Raw genomic sequence first — 20,688 nt, forward strand, 5'->3', positions numbered from 1 at the left:
GGGGGGGGCAGCTCTTAGGCGGCCCAGTGTCTTTAAATGGCTTTTGGTCAGAGAAGTGGAAGGAGCTGACACTCAAATTAGAGACGTGCCCTTAGCCAAAGAGGAAATTCTCTAATCTCTCAAAGAGGAGGAGAGGAAGAGAGCGACTGTCTTTAGAAGAGGAGGAGGGAGCTTCCAGCCTCACCACATGCTAGACAGGAGGTCCGGGGATCAAGTTTTTTCAGACCTCAGAAACCACATGACACTTTGTGCCGAGCAAACACACACAAGTACGCACGGACACACACACGTGCACAAGCACATAAACAGACCATTCCATAGCTCTGTAAGTTATCTTGTGTTTCGATGAGCCATTCAACATAAAAACAGAATGTGCTGCTTCTGATTGGAATGCAGCAACAAGGCAAATACGCTAAAACACATACTCACACTCAAACACACACAAGCTGACCCAGAAATAGGATGTTCATCCATATGGATGGTTTCCAGACTGTTCCAGAAGAAAAGACAGTGTCTGTTTGTGTGTGCACGTGCACGTCTGTGAGCTCATCCCCCAAAAATTATAACGAATCCATCACATCAAAGAGGCCCCGGAAAAAGGGAGAACACATAAAAAGAGAGCAAATGCAAAACTGAAATACTCAATAGCATGAAACTGCTTTTTCAACCCCCTCCCCTGAGAGAGAGAAAAAAATAGAGAGAGGGAGAGAGAGGGGGGAGGAGGTAAAAGCAAGCTCTGAGACTTGAAAAATGCACATGCAAATATGTCCAATTTAAAAACAGCTATAGCTGTTCTAGTGGTCGGATATTTGGTTTCTGAACGAAGACTGAAGGTATGAGAGAAAGGGAGAGGGGGATGGGGGTTTTAACTATAGGAGAAGAACGTGGAACCTTATTTGTATGTTCTCAGGATTGTACTTAGTGATGTGAATGACTAATTGATATGGTCATCATGTTGTATATGTGCAAATGTTTTTTTTTCTCAAGTGATCACTTGACTCTGTGCCTATCTTTGTCTGACAGGTCTTGGTCTTGATCCCATCTGTGCTCTGTAATTGTGAGAGGGGACACACTTTTTGTTGGTTGGAAGTCAAATCCAGTACCAATTATTTAGTTGTGGACTAACCCCTTGCAATTCAGACCTGGTCAGGTCTATAGTATTGAGTTGGTGACTAATCCCTTTCAAAACAGATATTTGCATGTGGCCTCCAAGGGACCTCTCCTATTGACTCCTGAAGGCCTCTGTGTTCTCCTAGATCCATACTGTACTACCACTACGTCCTGTTCTTCCATCCCTGGTCAGCACTCCTAGTTCCTCCACCACCCCATGGCTTCTACAGCACACCTGAAAACCCACCTGCTTTACATAAACTGGGAGGTGAGTGATAAAGGGATGTGGAGGGGCTGGGTTGGGAAGAGATTCCAGATTCCCAAATCCAGAAGAAAACACAACAATGTGCAGGGAGGGTGGGGGTGTATTGGCGTTTTTCATGACATTGTTACTTGTTTTCTTTCATTACCCACAAAGTTGATATCTGCTGGTGTTGAATTGTAATTTGGAGGTCATTGTCGCGAAGGCAGGCCAGCTCGGCAAATAAGCTAACCCTTTGGTTCTTTCACTCCTCCTCTCCATCCCGATCTCGCCATCTCTATTCTAACGTTCTCTGATGATCTGAGGCACTACGGATGAAAGGGGGAAGAGAAACGTTCTTTCTCCGACGGCTTTGTGGTTCTTTATGTCGTTGCTATAGTAACGTGGATGTGGATATCAAGCAGATGATGCAGTGCTAATTTGCATTGCGGTGTAGGGAGATCTTTTCTCTTCGGAAAGACAGACTGGTTGGAGAAAATACAAGTGTACCTCACAGTTCACCTACCCTTGGCATGTCCCCTCAAACTCTGTGATAACAAACCAAACTTAGCACAAATACAAATCTAACACTTGCTCAAAAAGAGTGTAAATACCAATATTCCAAAACACTAATGGTCACATATGCACCTACACAAAAGCATTCTTCGACTGTAAAATGCTGATCAAGCTGATTCCAAACATTGTAGACGCCGGAAAGACACCACCTGTACTCACAACTGTTCTCAGTTCTCAAAGATGTCTCACCAGTCTATAGTTTACAGACAGCATATGGCACAGGGAGGGCCCGCTGAGCAGTTTAAACTAGTTTAATATCATCTCTTATCCTCCCAACTCTCCTATCAGACCAAACAAGTGCGGACACACACACACAGACACAAACTTTGTGTGCAATCTCAAATTGACTTTGAAGTTCTCCTGGATCGCCTTGAAGGGGCTGTCAGTGTTGCCACGGCAGCTTGCAGGTAGCAGACATCACACCAGCATGTGTAAGTGAGTGTGTGTGTGTCAGACGGAGAGCTTAATTAGCTAAGCATCCATGTTACACTTGCCATTTCTCCCTATTTAACTCTAATGAGAGAGCAAGCATCTCTTTACTGATGGGTGGATGATTTATGTACAGATCAGTCTGCTGTTTCGGTATCCTTGCTGGGGGGGCCAACTGACAGACAATAAGAAAACAGTCGTTGAATGTCATTTAGTATTTTCCACAGTACATACCGCACTTTCAAAGGCAAATCCATGCATGCCAGTTTACCCCAAAAGGAACGGGACTTGTTCCCCAATCAAATTCCCCCTTATAAGTAAGGCTGACTAAGAACATTTTCAACCCTCGCAGGATCAGATCCATTTTAAAAGACAGATAAACATAAGTTATAATATGTCAAAAACACCTATATGCCCCTAACCACTGATAAGGATAACAGCAGATGCCAAATCCCCATTCTCTGTATAGCAGAAGTGATTTTCACTAACCCCCTATAGCCCTACATGGCTCAACAGGCACCAGAGTGTGAAAGCTGTTGGCCTGGGTTCAGGTCTTTTGGAATGGGCTGAGCTTTGCGTTTAATTGCGCGGAACCCATTTTGACATGCGTCTGAGAGACTGTAATCAGTGTGTGACCTGTGGTATTGTTGGGTATTCATTACTGGCCAGGAATGTATGCCGGCAAGGTACTGTAGGTCTGGACCCCAGTGCAGAGTACAGGGGGGAAGAAGGAAGACAGAAGGGTGGAGAGCAGAGAAGAGAGGAGGGGTCAACTGTTGTTTTGAAGAAAAGAAAAGAGTGTTTGAGTGGTTTATGTGTGTGTGTGTGTGTGTGTGTGGTAAGATAAATCAGGTTGCCGTGTCATTCCAGAAGTTCATAAATTGGTTTGTGCCGCAGGGTCTCAGATTTTGTGAGGGATGCCCCTGGGACTGGGTGGACTGGAGAGGAAACACAACTCCGGTAATTTAGCCAGCAGTAACCAAAAACATTGTAGGGGAGGGCTCCCGGTGACATAATCAGACTAGGCCAATGGGAGGGGGGGATGGTTTTTTAGTGGTTAAGTAGTTGAACTCGGCTGCAGTGTTTTATGAAAATCACGCTGTTGGGATAGATGGCAGGGGGTGGAAGGATGGGGTGGGAGGGTGTTAAGAGTAAAAGAAAAGGGCACGGAAAGGGGAAGAAAAACCCCCTTAAAGTAAATTATTCTCTTCCTCTCCAATGAACACGAAAGAAAAGCCCAGGTATCTGATCACTAGTTTAAGAGAACATGCCCTAATGTGAAGCTTGTCATTTTTGCCTCTCTCTCTCTCTCTCTCTCTCTCTCTCTCTCTCTCTCTCTCTCTCTCTCTCTCTCTCTCTCTCTCACACACACACACACACACACACACACACACAAAGTACTTCCATATCTCCTAGGCACCAGCACATTCCTGTAGGTCTGCTAGGATCCCCCAGCCATGCCTGGGACAACCAATAACTCTACATCTGAAAGATGTGACAAACTTACAGCCACCACTCCTCACATACTACAGTGTTTGTTTGTTGAAACACATAGGGTGCTGTCACTGTGAGGGCTCAGGACTAGTAAGAACACAGCATCAGGTAGCATACGTATCTAACTATGGGCATACCTGAGGGACTCCTCAAGTTTCGCTATCCTTTTCCTGGCTTCCATTCTCTCCTTCTCTGCCTCCATGTGGAGGGAACGCACCTGTAAAAGAGTGAGGGAAGTAGGGAAGGAGGGAAGGAGAGAGGGAGGATGGGAAAGAAGGAGAGCGAGAAAAGGAGGGAGGGAGGAGGGCGAGAGAAGGAGGGAGGGAGGAAAGGAGAGAGAAGGAGGGAGGGAGAGAATGAAGGAGGGAAGAAGAGAAAGAGGGAGGGAGGGCAAGAAGAAGAGAGGAAGGGAGGGAAAGAAAGAGAGATAACACATCACTCAGTGAGACTCTCGGCCCCATGACCTTCACCACCTGGGTGACTTTTTATCTCATCATCATCGGGGACCTATTTTTGCCTGATGCCCTCTGGCACAAGATAGAAAAACGCAATATGGGCATGGGTGTGTAGACTTGTGTGTCTCTCAAAGTCAACACAATGTCCTGAAACTAGACCAAATCTAAACCTGAAATGGACCTTACCTTCGCCTTATTGGAACAACCCCAGGTATACAGCAGCCAGAGCCCAGATGTGCCAGGCCCCCTGTAACCTAGCCTGACGTTGTCATACTCATAATTCTAGTCAGAATATGAGTCTGATAACTCTCCGTTGGGCTTTGACTACAGGGCGTGTTTCAAACGAGCCTGGAAAACAAATGCCTCTTCGCTCAATTGGATAGATCTACAACCAATCAGAGCAACAGAGTATGTGACGTATGTTAAGCACCGCATAGTTGTTGTCAACAGAACTAAACTACAAGCAGACTTGAAGTATGCTTGAAGAATGAATACAAACGATTTTTGCCGGTGTTGTAAAATTAATTTAAGGGTAGGGAGAGTACTTGTTCACACGGTCAACCTTTTTGAGCGAAACAATAAAGGGCAATGCATATACGAACAAGTTCTCCGTTTAGGATTACAACTCCATCGGGGCCAGCTGATAAATTAAACTTTTACCGAATCCCGTAGGAAGGACGGCAAAAACATATTTTCCATCGATAAATGCCTTGATTGCGTCTCTCTGTTCCTCTTTCAAAATTAATGCGCTGTCGATGTCTTCTAAAACAGACTCGATGGCAGAATCATAACATCCCAGATCTCCAGCGGTAGCCATGTTTGTTCAAAACGAATTCAACTTAAGCGCTCTTTTGTGACGTGGGTGATTACGTTACTGTTGATCATCTGTCCATCATCGTATAAAGCCCGCCCTGGCAATTTAATTGGTTCGCCCAGATTCTGGTATTCTGTAGTTGGTCCCCAATACGAGACCCTCCAGACCCAACTTCCGGACCAAATTTTTTTGGGGGCGGGGAGAAGTTGGGCTGGCAGCCAGGCTACCTGTAACCCCCCCACCACCACCAACACACGCACACACTTTATGACTGGCCTTCATCCAGGGCTTTTGAAGCAGAAGATGGTCCAGGTGTTTGGGGGTTCAAGATCTTATAACCCAATCTTCACCTGCCGAGACCCCACTGACGCCAAACAGCACCAACTCATAAAGCAGGCACTCTTGACTTCTCTCTCTCCTTGTCCATTTGTCTCTGGTTTATGACACAATGTTGGCTTTGAAGATGGATTTTGGGAGAGGGGGTCAGAGGTTAAATGAGGTATAAAATCGAGCACAGGAGCCAACAGTGTGGGTCAACCCTAGCCACAACTCTAGCCATAACCCCGACCCTAACCCTAGCCTTAGGGTTGAGCAATCAAAGACACTATACAACAGGTCAACAAACTTATTGTCTTCTTTAGGCTCCCATCACTGTCCTCAGTTTTCTTCACTGTTCTTAAACACATAAACACGTGCAGAGAAGAGACACAGGCACTTGCAATCAGAAATATTCATCCCCCTCACCTAAAAATACATTATAGTGATGTTGATTAAACATTATGACAATAAATGACAGAAAAAACTAATTCAACTAAAAAGATTTTTTTGATATTTGAGTTATTTTGACAGCAGAAGTTGACTTAACTCTGAAGTTCAAATGAAATATTTAACTATTTTTAACATGTGCACTTATTATCCAACCCCCATCTTCAGTACTTTGTGGGGCATCCTTTAGCTTCTATAACTTCAAACAAACGTTTTCGGTAAGTGGTGACAAGTTTCTTACACCTCTCTGAATCTTTGCCCATTCTTCATGTGCCAAAGCCTCTAGCACAGTGATGTTTGGTGGCTTCCGTGCTGCACCTGCCTTCTTTAAATCCTACCAAAGATTTTCAATCTGATTTACATCTGGTGACTGAGAAGGCCACTCCAGGATCTTTTTCTCAACCAAGCTTTGGTTGACTTGGAGGTGTGCTTGGGGTAATTGTCTTGCTGGAAAGTCCAATAATAATAATAACACTTTATTTATACAGCACATTTCATACAAGAATTACAGCTCAATGTGCTTTACACAAAAACAATAATAATAAAAACAATAATACAAGTGATACAAGTAATAAAAATAAATACATTTAAAAAAAAATGTAAGAAGACAAAATACAAGCCGCAGTCTTTGCGGTGTCTCGAGTCCGTCTAAGACTCAAGCTGCCTTTGCAGTTTCCAAAACATATAACAAACCAGACTAGCCGCACTCTATCTGTGGTCTCTCGAATCCGTCATGGACCCGAGTTGCCTTTGCAGTTTCCAAAACATATAACAACCCAGACTAGCTGCACTTTATCTGCGGTCTCTCAGATCCGTCTTGGACCCGAGCTGTCTTTGCAGTTTCCAAAATATTTAACAATGATCAACAAGGTTTAATTTGTCAACAGAAGGCATTATTTCTCTTTAAAATGGCCTGGTATTTCTGGGAATCCATGATACCAGGTACACGATAAAGATTGCCAGTTTCTTCAGCAGAAAAACAGCCCCACATCATCTCCCACCTCCATGCTTGACCGTGGGATGGTATTATTCTGGTCATAACCCTAGCCTTTCACACGCCAGACAAACCGCTGGTCCATATGTCCAAATCGATCCAGTTTGGTTTCATCAGTCCATAGAACTGTCTCCCAAAACACTGTAATCTTATCCAAATTCCTTCTGGCATTTTGTACTCGACTTTTGATGTTCTTTGTGGTCAAGAGTCCGGCCATAAAGTCCTTGTTTATTCAGTGCTTGTCTTATAGTTGCCACTGAAGCACTTGTATCAGCCTTAATCAGGTAATCCTGTAGGTGTATTGTATAAACAGGGGGTTCTCTTAGTTGTTCTGACTGAGTGCCCTTGATGAAATGTTGGTCTTTCTTCCACGGCCAGGCAGGTTTACAGCTGTTCCATAAGTTTTAAACTTCCTTATAATGCTCCCAATGGTGTCTCAATATTAAATGTTTTGGTCGTCTTCTTATAACCAAGGCCCTTCAGGTGTGATGAAAAAGTCTCCTCTCAGCTTTTGTGGAAGCTCCTTTGTCTTTCCCATGATTACAACCTTGAATACCTTCATGGGTGGGGTTTATATATGCATCATAGTTGAAGCAAATGAAGGATCGTTATAGAGTTCCCAAAGGCTTAATTACGTTTCAACTCCACTTTAGGCCATAAAACTGTCAGACATGTTTAAAAACAACAATATTATAAAGGGGTTGAATCATTGTAGCATGGCTATCTTAAAAAAATATATATTGTTACACACATAGGACCCTATTTTGACGATCTGAGACGCAAGTATCAAAACGCAAAGCGCAAGTAACTTTGTGGGCGGGACTCCAGCTTGGTTGCTATTTTGCCGGCAGGATAAATGACTTTGCGCCTGGCGCAAATTTAAAAAGGGTTGTCTGAAGTAGCTACATTACTAATGGGTGTGGTTTGGGCGTAACGTGCAATAAACCAATCAGAGCGTCATCTCACATTCCCTTTAAGAGCAGCGCTTGTTCCATGGCGGATTGCTATTATAACGGCGGATTTGCCAGGCGCACGCCAGGAGCGGTTCACAGACGAGGAGACCGACGTAGTAGTCAGGTCGGTAACAGATAGAGAAGTGACATTGTATGGAAAAGGCAGAGCAGTTTTCCTTTTCTCATTGCGCTAAATTGCCCCTTCATGCTGCTCATTCAATTTCTTATTATATATATACATATTTAAATTGTAATATTTTTTTATTGTTTAGTTCTTAAAATGTGTTTAACTATTGTACTTTTTACAAAATTTAAGACCCGTATATGTTTAATGTTTGCACCTTCCTGCCACAGTAAATTCCGTGTTTGTGTAACACAAGCTACATAAACCGAATTCTGATTCTGATGGAGATGCGAGAAACAAAACCACCCAAATTAGCTTTGGTTAAACAGGGGTGGGAGGAAATTGCCACAACTTTTACAAATCAAGTTCACATACATGGAGATTTCTCATGAAAATATTTTATAATCATTGAAGAAATGCAACACACCATAAATCAAAACAATGTATGTAGCTTTGCAGAGAAAAGACCCTGGCTTCACCAGCAGTGCGCACAAGCCAAGCTTGCGCCCTTAAAATAGCATCAGAATAACGCACCATTGACTTTAGACCACGTTTTCATCTCCACTTGACCGTGGTCTGTTTGTCAAAGAGCATTTCAAATGGACCCGAATAACACGTTACTTGGGTTGAGTTACACAGATATTTGGGTGTTAGGCTACCACATTCATCAGTACTCAGCAGTGTATATTGTGTATATTGTATGGAATAGCTGGAACAATGTCAAGCTTGTCTTTCCTCATTTGTACAGGAAGATGCATGTTTTACTCAGCTCATCCTCTTAATAATATTGTATATGGACTATTTACCGACTCTGTGATTCATGGATTATTCTGATGCATCTTCAGGTTTGTGAGAAAGCATGGTGGTACCTTTTTCTCAGTATCGTGTAGTAGTTCTGCTTTCTCCTGCTGCAGCTTGATATCTTGGTCCTAATGAAAAACAACAGTCATGGACAGAATCATAAAATAAAAAATACGCTTTTTTACGCCTTGGTCAGACTATTTATCTACAGGTTCATATTATCTTTGTTTTTTCTTGGAAAATTAAACGGAGCGCATGCATACACATAGCAAACACGCAACACATCCACAACTAGAGAGGGTACAATTTCTAAGGGAAATTGTAGGGTGTGCTTGCTTGCGTTGGTTGCAGGGGTCCGTATTTAAACTACATTTTACAACTGATATTTCTGTATATTTTATATAAAATTGCATAGCCTACTTATTATTTATAAAGATTACATAGATTTAAAAGCATATTTTTTTCTGCTCATTTACAACTCAAATTACTAAGAGTGAAGAGTAGAATGAAATAGTTGTTTTCTCATTTCCCCTGCAAGAGGGAATGGTGATCAGCAACCTCAGTTGAATCAAAACGAATAAATTTGCCTGACCGGTGTAAAAATGTACCTAATTTTCTATGACTTAAACGTCATTGTAAGTTTTTCCCTTCTCGTGATATTTCCAGGCATTTAGCCTACTCATATTGCATTCATTCATTAATAAAGAACCCCCTTTGAAGCTTATATTAACAACAACGTTACCAGCAGTCACAATCTCAGATGGAATCGCGATTCAAATAGTACCATCTGCTAACTGAAAAGTAAATTGTAGGCTACTACTACTACTAGACTGTCTTGGTAGCGATTGCGTTGGTTGAATTCGATTTAACGTTACTTCCGTTGTACGGTCTAGGCTGAAATGAATTATTTTCATGAACAGATTGACCAAGTTTAGGTTGTGGCAATGGAGTTTAGGTTAGTAGTCACTAGTCAGATAGTTTCACCTATTGAAAGACTTTTGATTTAAGTAAGGGTAGTGCCAAACATGCCCGTTTGACTTCCTACTGTATGTACTGTAAACAGCTGTGGAGATGTTTTTTTAGCTACTAGACTAGGCTACAGTACAGTACAGCATTGCAGTGAGCTAAACTGGTTTGAAACCACAGGTAAAGATAATTTCACAAATCGTTAACTGGTAATCTAATGTCATAATGAATCCTACAACGAAAATGTATTTGTGAGGAATGTTTATTTTAACGATTGAAAACAGATGCATCATAGACTGCTGTAGTATGTGTTGCCTGGGAAACAGAGGCTAATGTCATGATGCTAATGCTTCAGTGAAATAGTAGACTACTGTTTCCGAAAGTAGATGTAACTACTTCCTTATATCAGCTTATATTGTACATTAAACTTCACAATTGTGTTTCATATCACAAAGTAAAATTAGTAAATAGTTATCACCCTGGCCTCTTTGTTTGTGGCTTTTCTGCAGCTGCCTTGCAGTAAAGCAATTAAGCCTAATTTATACTTATGTTGCCGACACTTTCGAAATGGTTGCAGACAAAGAAAAAAAAGTGTCGCCCAGGCTGCTGCATTTATACTTCGGCAAACAGTCGCCTGTGCTCAAGGTTCGCGAGACGTAAACAGAATCATTTTACCGTTGCATTCATAGCCATTATTACATTGTTAACGCTTTGTAGCCTAGTTGATCGATAGGAAAAAATGGCTGTAGCTAATTTTGAGAGGCATTATAAAGGTGTGGATATGTTCTAACTTGCTCCGGCAATCTGTCCTCTATTCCTTCCATCGTAAACAGCCTTTGAGCGTTCACTGAAAATTCAAAACAATGAAGTCAACAATGCGTGCCGTCTATCTAGCCAATCACACTTGCGCGACACAATGTGATGACATCAGCGCCAGTAGAAATTTCTCCTGGTAGGCAACACTTTCAAGCGACGGTTAAAAGTGTCGACGTGACGCCATTTCTGTCGGTGACCTTTTCAAAAGTGTCTGCGACCTAGGTATAAATTGGGCTTTAGCCTAGCTATCTCCCAGAAGTTAACGAGCTGCTAAGCTAATGTTCTGCTAGAGGTAGTGTGATGGCAATTTTTGACATAGTTACAATATCTGTGTTTCTTTAAGCGGTAAAAAGTAAGTAACAAGTTCCTTTGTTATAGACAGAAACTGAGGTTCTGTGATGTGGTTTACGCTGTAGAAGGGACACTCAGATTGTCTTAAGGTATTTATGGTGTTGTTTTAAGATGCCTAACTAAGACCCTCTAACTAAGATCCAGAGGGTCTTAGTTAGGTCTGGGGGTTGGGCAGAGCTGACCTGACCTTTTGGCCAAGGAGATGGCCAAGCCAGGCATCCTGTTTGTAGAAACTACATCAACATGGGACACTGGCCTGGGTTTTTTTATTGTCTTTAACTGTCACTGACCAGTGCTGACCAATCATGATGACCGCTGTATTGATTGATTATTAACATCTGGTATCTGTTCATATAAGGGGGACCTTTCCTTATTGTCCTTTGCCACTGTTGCGAACGATTTGTGTGGATAGCACCTCCTTCGTTGAGACTGATCAGCAAAGCTTTGTTTAATCATATGTAATTGTATGAAATTGTATTAAAACCATATCCCTTGACTATACGGATCTACACAGTGCCACTCGAATTCTTCCATAGCAGTAGTCACGCGATATTTCGTGATGTTAGTGATGTCAGTAGCGTCAGTGACTGTGTTTAGCAAGTTAGCCATTGTTAGCTTCACTTCTGCCACAAAAACGTAATTAAAACCTAAACCGGGATACGGAACATAAATCCCAATAGAACCAACGCAATCGTGACCAAGATGAATCTTTTGACATCGACGTTGTGTATGTAGTCCAAATATTGACTGAGCCTTAGGGGCGCGAAAATAAACAATAATAATTACTAGAAAAGGCTGTTCCTGCGAAACAGCTGTGAGAATGCTGAAAACCTGAATGGGGATAGCTGACCATGCTAAAAAAGCAGATTTTTTATTTTTATTTTAGAAAGTTATAACCTGAACCTTCAAAGTGACCAAAAGGTATTTTAAATAGGGGCTGGAGCTGGACGAAGGCATGAAACTACAGGAAAGAGGAGAAAAATGCTAAACAAAGTGAAAAAAATCTGAAAGAAGAGAAACAATGCATAAAAATTTGAACATTTAGCGAAATTGTTTTTTGCTGGAGTTTCAAAAGGCCTGAAATGTATGTTAGAAAGGACCTGCAGCAAGATGAAGGCAGAAAAGTACAGAAAAGAGAAACAAAATGCAAAAGTACTGGCAGTTGGAAGATACTGATGTGAAAGGTATTTTTGAAAGGACCTGGAGCAAGATGAAGGCAGAAAACAGAAGAAAAGAAGAAGAAAAATGCTAAACAAAAAGGGGAACATTTCAGAAAGATGAGCTGCAGGAAAATGTGAAAACTTAGCAGAAAACCAGTTGCTTAAATCTGGGTTGAACGAATTTGAAGGTAAGAGGACAACACTGGAATGACCGTTGGTCATTGGCAACAGACTGGCAACATTTCTAATGTCCTGTTCAGACACTTAACCTCTTCTGAAACCTGTTAAATGTGCCTAAAAACGCCTAAACAGCATACCCAAAGTAAATTGACTGCTGTTCTTGAACCATTTGGAGTAGATGCATGTAAATTGACTCTTTTGAAAGCTAACACTCTGAAGTTATGTTCCTTGTTGTCAGGACCCCTGTCAGTCCTACTGGTGTTGAGACATAGAAGCTTGAACACAAGGAAAGTGAAAGTTTCTATTTCCGCCTAGATTTTGTTTTGAAAACACAGGCCTGAAGAGGCCTAGAGGTGGTAGGTATTAGCTGGAAGACAGAATTGGACCACAGGTCCACAGCCTTACCCAATTCAGATCAAAAGTCAAACATGATACCACAATATATTCATATTTGACACATGTTTTTATAAGAGTACATCCAGGCATTTTCTAAAAGGGCCTTTTGGAGACTCCAGAATGACCCTTCTCACCAAGGTCAAATTCTTAGGATAAAAAGGTATAATTGTCATCTCTAATGAAAGGTGGTACTTAGAACTATCATATATAACAGCTAAATCCCTCATTAGTATTACTGAAACACAAAAACTGAAGCATGAACACATTGGAGTGCTTTATCTGATTCCCAGGATTGGCACACAAAGAACACTGACATATTGCGCAATCGACTTTTATTTTGAAGGCTCCACAAAACCTGGCATATGGGGTATCGCCATTTACAGCTAGCGCTAAGCTTCAAGGATAACTAGCTCATTTCAGAGCCAGTCGAAGCCAGTTAGAAAAAATCGTGTAGAGGGGGCGGGGGGGGTGGGGGCAGGGGGGGGCGGGACGCACAGACCTGGTTGGCTTTAGAGGGCTGTCAGCGGGGCATGGAAGCTCTTATTGGTTCATACAGTATGTTGATAAAAAGCTCTGAGTGTAGCGGCCATTTTAAGATTATCCACGGGTTTCTACTCCACCCAAATCATGTCCTATGATCAATTGTTTGTGGAAGACTGAAAATAAAATAATTGGCAAAGGAAGAATGAAGCAACAAGACCGTGGCTATGTGTGGATATAATTCACTGTTTGGACAATTACTCGACATGGTTAGATACTTTGGACCTTTGGGAATTACGCAGAAGAGGTTTTGATGGGTTGTGTGCATACCTGGAACATTCCGAAGTAATGGTAGGTAAGTCAAACTTTTTTCTCTGGCATTGTTGATGGAAATGTTACCGGACAAAGACGTTGACGGTACTTACTGTTGCGAGTTGAGCTTGAATTGGTTTATTTCAATGGAAGCACAAGAATCGTAGCTTTCCAATGATGTATCATTTGTGTAGCCGTCTAAAAAAATATTTTTGGGAACTGAGTGTGTTCTCACTGAGGGAGGGGGGCGCAGCGTTTCTGGCTCGCCGGCGAGCCAAGGATCCAGAACAGTGACATCAAGATGACATCAAAATAATAATTCATAGTGCAGGGTTGCCGATGTTGTCGTTGTCCCTGGTGAGTTTTTTATGAGTTTTTTTGGCAGTTTCCAAAACGTCACCCAATTCTGCTTTCATGGTGCGTGTCTGTTTGGTTGCCACGGTGATGGCGCAGCTGTGATCGCTAACGAGCTCGGCAGAGAGAATAAAACATTTAGCTGGAATCCACACTTCAAACAAGTTATATTTTCCGAGACCCAAGACTCTCCCGAAACCAGACATGTCCTTTATATGTCTGTGCGGTCAGAAATACGACTCTACCGGCAGTTTAAAAACACGTCTACTTTCGAATTTTACCCACCTCTCCATTGAAGTTAGTGAGAGAATTTGAAAGGCTGCTCTCGCTTCAGGGCTCATGGCTGAATATCTGTAAATGTGAGCTCTTTAGTAGTTACATTGGCTGAAAGATGACACGTTTTCCTACATTTTAAGGTATAACTTGTTTCTGTAAGTTAAACTATATGAACGTCAGAGGAATTTGTTTGACAATTTAGTTGAATATCAGAAAAAGAGCAGCCAGCAGAGTGTGCCACTCTGCTGGCTGCTCAATCATAAAAATCAAGAAGGAGCTAAATTTTTCATGTATTTAAAACTGTCACGATCAAAATTGGCTGAATATTTGAAAAAAGCTGAATCATTTGGGAAGAGCTGAATGTCTTGTTAGCATTTTAAAGGTTGAATGGTGTCTCTAGCTGAAAGGATGCTGAAGTAGTTAAGTTTGAACGAGGAAGAAGCTTTTTAATTATTTGAAAGGATTTACCATTACTTTTAATGGGAGAATAATTTGCACAAATACCTTAATTCTTTAAAAAGTATAAAAGTGAGAAATAAAAAGTCATAGCCATCAGCTCCTGAAGGAGCTGAACGTTTTGATACAAAAATTGTTGGAATCGGTGAAAGTATGCAGGACTAGTTAAAGGCCAAAAAACGGCGGAAGAACTGAGAAGTTGAAAAACAATTGTGAGAAGAAAAGGCTGTTCTTGCAAAACAGCAGTGAGAATGCTGAAAACCTGAATGGGGATAGCTGACCATGCTAAAAAAGCTTAAAATAGTGAACATTTTGTAGAAAGTTATAAGCTGAATGTCTCGTGAACATTTTAAAGGTTGAATGGTGTCTCTAGCTGAAAGTATGCTGAAGTAGTTAAGTTTGAAAGAGGAGGAAGCTTTTTTATTGATTTGAAAGGATTAACCATTACTTTTAAAGGGAGAATAATTTGCACAAAAACCTTAATATGCTGAACAGCATTCTCACAATAATAATAAAGAGAAACAGAAAAACAATAGTGAACTAGAAAAGGCATTTCCTGCTGAAAATACGTTGGAATGCTGAAATCTGAAATTATTTTTTTTAAATGGCTGAAAATACAGAAATCAGAATTAGTAGGTGTATTGTGGCATAAGATATAGCAGTATCAGTAGTTGTGTTGTGGTGCTCTTAGTCTTTTAACGAGACGAGTTGACTGAATAGCTTGTCTTGTGTCTCCACTAATCAGCTAATACCAATCACCTGTGTAAGAGCAGTGTTTCCCACACATAGACTAATGTGTGGCGGTGTGCCACAGAATCAACACCGGCCGCCACATATTGCGTTTCGTTAAAAAAACGTTTTTTTATCGCTATTTAGGTTAAAACACGCAGCGTATTCGTTCAGCTGCATTTCCTTTCCCCTGCTCTCCCTCCGTCTCTCTGTCACTCATGCGTCTTTCTCACATATGCACACAGTCACAACGTCAACACACGTTAGCAACAATGCATACATATGCCGTTCTAGTAAGACCGACAGCTATATCAGCTAGCCTTCAGCGTTAGTGCCGTAGCTATAAGTCGAGGAAAGTTGAGGCTACTTTTCGCTAGGTACCTTACTCACATTTACATTTAGTCATTTAGCAGATGCTCTTATCCAGAGCGACTTGCAGTACTCGAAGTTTCCCCTTCGGTCTTTTGGTGAGAAGTCTCAAAAGCTAGCTACTTACCCGGCGTCATGGAGCCGACCAGTTAAATAGTTGTTTAGCACTAGCGTTGCTACATGCATAATGCAGAAATGATATGTTAGTTGTTGTAAATTTTGTGAAGGTGTGAATCATTTTGGAGTAATATTTAATGTAACAAATTATTAACAAATTAACTGTGTAACGAATTGTTAACGAAGGAATTATTACGAATTATTACACAAAATTAGCTATCTATTGATCCAAAAACGAAGCATGAAGAGCGAAAATTGTGGCAATGCTGGCAAACTAGAAATATCTTTTCAACAATCTTTTCAACAACATCCGAAGCTCCCCTCCACTCTAAGGGATTCAGTCTGCACTCTAGGGCTTTCTCGTAAACACCCATAGAAATCTCAGAAACGGTTTGAAAAAGTAATGGAACATAATCAGTGATATTGAAAAGAGTTGAATAGATATCAAAAAGCTGAATTAAGTAAAAATAGTTTAGGGTTTTGTCAACATGTTTTAGTTTAAATGGTGGCTCTAGCTGAAAGATTTAGGAAGAAGAAGGATTTGGAAGTTGAAGAAGTTTTAAGAAGTTTGAAAGGATTTAAAAAGAAAACTCCATTGGAAACCCATGAAAAGTCATAGCCCCCATGGCATGAAACTGCTGAATTTTTAAAAAGTTGAACGGTTTTAATAGTTGAAGATTTGAAGGCGCTGAAAGGTGGCGCGGAAGAAATAAGAAGAAGTTGAACTAGAAAAGGCATTTCCTGCTGAAAATGCGTTGGAATGCTGAAATCTGAAATATTTGTTTTAAATGGCTGAAAATACAGAAATGAGAAAATACCTGCAAGCTGATTTAATTGTTTTTTTTTTTTTATGTGTGACTCACTCTAAAGAGGCAGTGTGGTAGCTGAACTGCATCATCTCACAAAGCTAAGTGCTTAAATACAATGCGGGAGAATAAGTTTGAACGTTGTGAAGCAATCGAAGAAAAAGTAGAATTTCAAGAGGCAGTGTGGAAGCTGAACTGCATCATCTAACAAAGCTAAGAGCTTAAATAGCCTACAATACGGGAGAAGCTGAAAGTTGAACTGTTAAACAGAAGAAGAAGTAGGCTAGCTAGTTGTAACAAGAATATTATAGTTTTAACAGCTTAAATTAGTTGGGATAGTAATATCAGTAGCAGATGTAGCCTATCATTGAGTGCATTTACTCGGCTTTCTTAGTAGGATTCAATATGTTGATTGAATGAAACATACAACATACAGGAAGACACGGCGACACTTTTTTGCAGAAGGATGATGGTGCAAGTTTTGTCCGTGGAGCATACAACGATTAATAAAAAGAATCATGTAGACGTGTTTAAGTAATCGCATAACTAATTACAAGGGATGGGACATATATGGCACTGACGCATCGATGCTTGTGTCGCAAAACCAATACGCACAGTTTCGAAAAAGTGGTTTGGCGCTTGTGTGAAATGACAATGCCACGTGATTGATGACGTTCAATGCTTCAGACGTCACAAACTGCTTCAAAGTTGTGGCGCACTTCTAAACCTTAGAAGAGGGAAAGAAACCAGTGCTTGTCGTCTTAATAGGAGGCGAACACTACATTGGCAGAAGCGCAAACAGTCATTAATAGAGTACATAGTTATTATTAGAAGACGATTAGAGAATTATCATTAGCAGACGAGAAGTAGGTTATATTAGCATAAGAGTATAGTTCAGCAGCAGAAGTGAAGTAGGTTATATTAGCAGAAGAGTATAGTTCATTAGCAGCATTCTCACAATAATAATATATATGTGAGATAACAATGGTTGTGCCCTTGCCGAAGGTAAAACACACCCAATGACAAACACATGCCACAGTATAGAAACAAAGTATTTACCCTGATTTGTTTCTGCCTCCAGTGTTCACTGTCCAGGAGCTGCTGCTTGAGCTGAGCCACAATCTGTTCAAGGTCCTCTATCACTTCAGAGGCCTGAAAGAGTGAAAGAGAGGGAGACAGACATAGACAACAAAGCTTACAGTAACCACTAAAGTAGACACAAGGAGAAAGAACTCAAGCACACTAACAATTGTTTCAGTTTGTACATTCCATCCATGTTCAGAGCACCTTTAAAAGGATCCTGCGCTTACATCTAATGTGATAACTTTGAATGCATAAAAGCAGTACTGGGCATGTGATCAAATTCCCTGCATCGTTTTATAGAAGGAAAAACAAATTTGATTAAAGATGGCGGTTGTGTTTATGTTTGGGAGCAGCGATGGTCACCTTGGCCGCGGAGAGTGCATGTTCATGCTGGTAATGTGTCATGTCTGCCTCGTGCTTTGACTGTAGTTTCTGCAGCTCCTGCTCATGCAGCTCACTCTGGTTCTCCTTCTCCCTCAGCAGAGACACGTTCCTGAACACCCAACACAAGGGTTGTGGTAATTTAATTCGACATTCAGGAATAATCCCTTATGCTAAATGATGATAGCTGGCTTGCGTGTTCAGTAAGCACATTATCAGCACTCAGTGAGAATACATTCAGGTGTGTGTTGAGTGTGCTTTCCATTACAGAAAGCCTGCCCCAGTGGCCATATTGACTTATTTCCAATAGACAGCTTTGATATCAGTAGGGATAGTTATCTGTTCAGGAATGCAGGTCAGGACACAACATTCTGGAATGGAACACATTTGGCAGGCAGGTTCCAGTACGACATTCGAACCCTACAAACAATTTTAAATTGTTACTGTGTTATTTCAGCTTTTATAAGCTTTTATAGTGACAGTGGAGAGACAGGTCAGGGAGAGAAGAGAGGGGAGAACATGCAGGAAACGGCCCAGACTAGAGTCAAACCTAGGCCCCTGTGTAAAGGCCTTAGCCTATGTGGTAAGCGCTTGCTCCAAACGTTCATTTAGTGTGACCTCTGTCTCTCTCACCGGCGGTTGGCCTCCTGCAGCTCAGAACTGATGGTGGCAATGTGGATCTCCAGCTGGTTTTTCTCCTGGGTCACCTTAAGTCGCAGGGCATTCCCATTCTCCACCTCAGCAGATAGACGCTTCACCTGTCTCTCCATCTCTCGTAGCATCTGCTCCTAAGGGACAGGGGGGACGGAACGGTGTTGGTCCGAAGCAGAATGAACCACTTGGTTGTCCAAAAAATTTTCCTGGGGTTTTCAATAAACTCACTGTAGTGCCTAAGATGGATGGGAAGGGAGGATGTGTTTGTGTGAGTGTGCGCGTGTGTGTGCGCGTCCATGTGTATGTGCACTAATGTCTTTCTGTAAAGCCTCAATGGAACATAAACTTAAACCCATAGTTAAGCAATCTCAGTTCCCCTGGTGTCCTGGATTGTGGGAGAGTTACACTTAGGTGAGGCTGCTCTAAAATGTCACCTCTCATGCCTCTTCAACAGCTCGTTTAGAAGTTCAAGAAAAATAACTTTAAACAGTGGCGTGAAATGGCTTGTGAAAGGTTGTGGAAACTTCTCTCTTCCCCAACACCTCCCATGGCTTCTCCATCACCTCCCATGGCTTCTCCTACCACTGCTACGCTGACGACACGCAGCTGTACCTGTCATTCCCCCTGACTGATCCGGGGATCTCAGCTAGGATTGAGGCCTGCCTCACAGACATCTCCGCCTGGATGACCGAGCACCACCTCCAGCTGAACCTCGCCAAAACAGAACTTCTCATCATCCCGGCTAAACCCTCCATCTTCCATGATCTGTCAATCACCCTGGGATCTGCGACGGTGACCCCTTCATCCTCTGCCAGGAACCTTGGGGTTACCATGGATGACGAGCTCTCCCTCACGGCCCACATTGCCGCATTCTCCCGGTCTTGTAGATTCACCCTCTCCAACATCCGGAAGATCAGGAGATACCTGTCTGAGCACTCCACCCAGCTGCTAGTCCAAGCAATGGTCCTCTCCAAGTTGGACTACTGCAACTCGCTGGTCTCCCAGCATGTGCAACCCGCCCTCTTCAGAGGATTCAGAACGCAGCGGCCCGCCTGGTCTACAATCTACCCAGACGCTCCCATGTTACCCCGCTCCTCATCTCTCTCCACTGGCTACCCATCAACGCCCGTATCAGATTCAAGACCCTGGTACTGACCTTCCGAGCAGTGAACAGGACTGCACCCGACTAGATCAAGTCTCTCCTGCAACCTTACACCCCCACCCGTCACCTACGGTCTTCCTCAGACAACCGCTTGGTGGTCCCACTGCTCAAGACTGCCTGGTCCCAACACAAGCTCTTCTCCTGCCTGGCCCCCCAATGGTGGAACCAGCTCCCCACCTCCATCAGGGACACTGACTGTCTCCCCCCCTTCAAGAAAAGGCTCAAGACGCACTTGTTCCAGGAGTACAACGGCACGTAGGAATGCTTGGCTGGACCTGTTGTTAGTTTCCTCCAGGATCACAATGACCCTTACATTTACATTTAGTCATTTAGCAGACGCTCTTATCCAGAGCGACTTACAGTAAGTACAGGGACATTCGAGGCAAGTAGGGTGAAGTGCCTTGCCCAAGGACACAACATCATGTGGCACGGCGGGGAATCGATCCGGCAACCTTATGATTACTAGCCCGACTCCCTCACCGCTCAGCCATCTGACTCCCCATCTGACTCTTATTGAGTGACTTGTTGCTCTTGTAGGTTAGTTATAACGAAGTTAAGTCTTGTACTCGCTGTGAATATATTTTACTATTGATTGTTCTTCTACAGGTACAGTCCTGCACTTTTTTGTGGTTCATGTTGTTTTAATTTGTAACTTGTATAACTGCATGCTCTTATGGGTCTTCCCTTTTGGCACTTGTTTAGTTTTCCACAATGTATGCTTCATGTTTTGGCTGCTTGCAATGTTTGGGACTACCTCGTTGTTGTGATCAGTGACCTATGCTCTTTTGTAAAGCTCTCTCTTGGAAGTCGCTTTGGATAAAAGCGTCTGCTAAATGCTTAAATGTAAATGTAACTCCACTCTCTCTACCCTGCCCTGAATGTGA

At 42.2% G+C, this 20,688-nt stretch overlaps 1 protein-coding gene across 8 annotated transcripts in view; it reads right to left on the bottom strand.

Moving 5' to 3' along the window:
• Positions 1-20,688, bottom strand: part of cep112 (centrosomal protein 112) — a 206,211-nt gene that overhangs the window by 97,680 nt on the left and 87,843 nt on the right. For 7 of the 8 annotated variants that reach the window (XR_006957363.1, XM_047037685.1, XM_047037687.1 and 4 more), the window contains 5 exons: positions 18,622-18,776; positions 17,971-18,100; positions 17,584-17,676; positions 8,825-8,884; positions 3,988-4,067 (listed from right to left, as the gene is read on the bottom strand). Coding sequence is in view for 7 of the 8 variants with exons in the window: in XM_047037685.1 (XP_046893641.1) it covers positions 3,988-4,067; positions 8,825-8,884; positions 17,584-17,676; positions 17,971-18,100; positions 18,622-18,776 (518 nt within the window). In the remaining variant the exon portion in view is untranslated. The remainder of the gene's footprint in view (positions 1-3,987; positions 4,068-8,824; positions 8,885-17,583; positions 17,677-17,970; positions 18,101-18,621; positions 18,777-20,688) is intronic. The other variant, XM_047037688.1, reaches the window with a different exon arrangement.

Source organism: Hypomesus transpacificus, chromosome 17 (assembly GCF_021917145.1).
Source record: "Hypomesus transpacificus isolate Combined female chromosome 17, fHypTra1, whole genome shotgun sequence".
NCBI classification, from domain to species: domain Eukaryota; kingdom Metazoa; phylum Chordata; class Actinopteri; order Osmeriformes; family Osmeridae; genus Hypomesus; species Hypomesus transpacificus.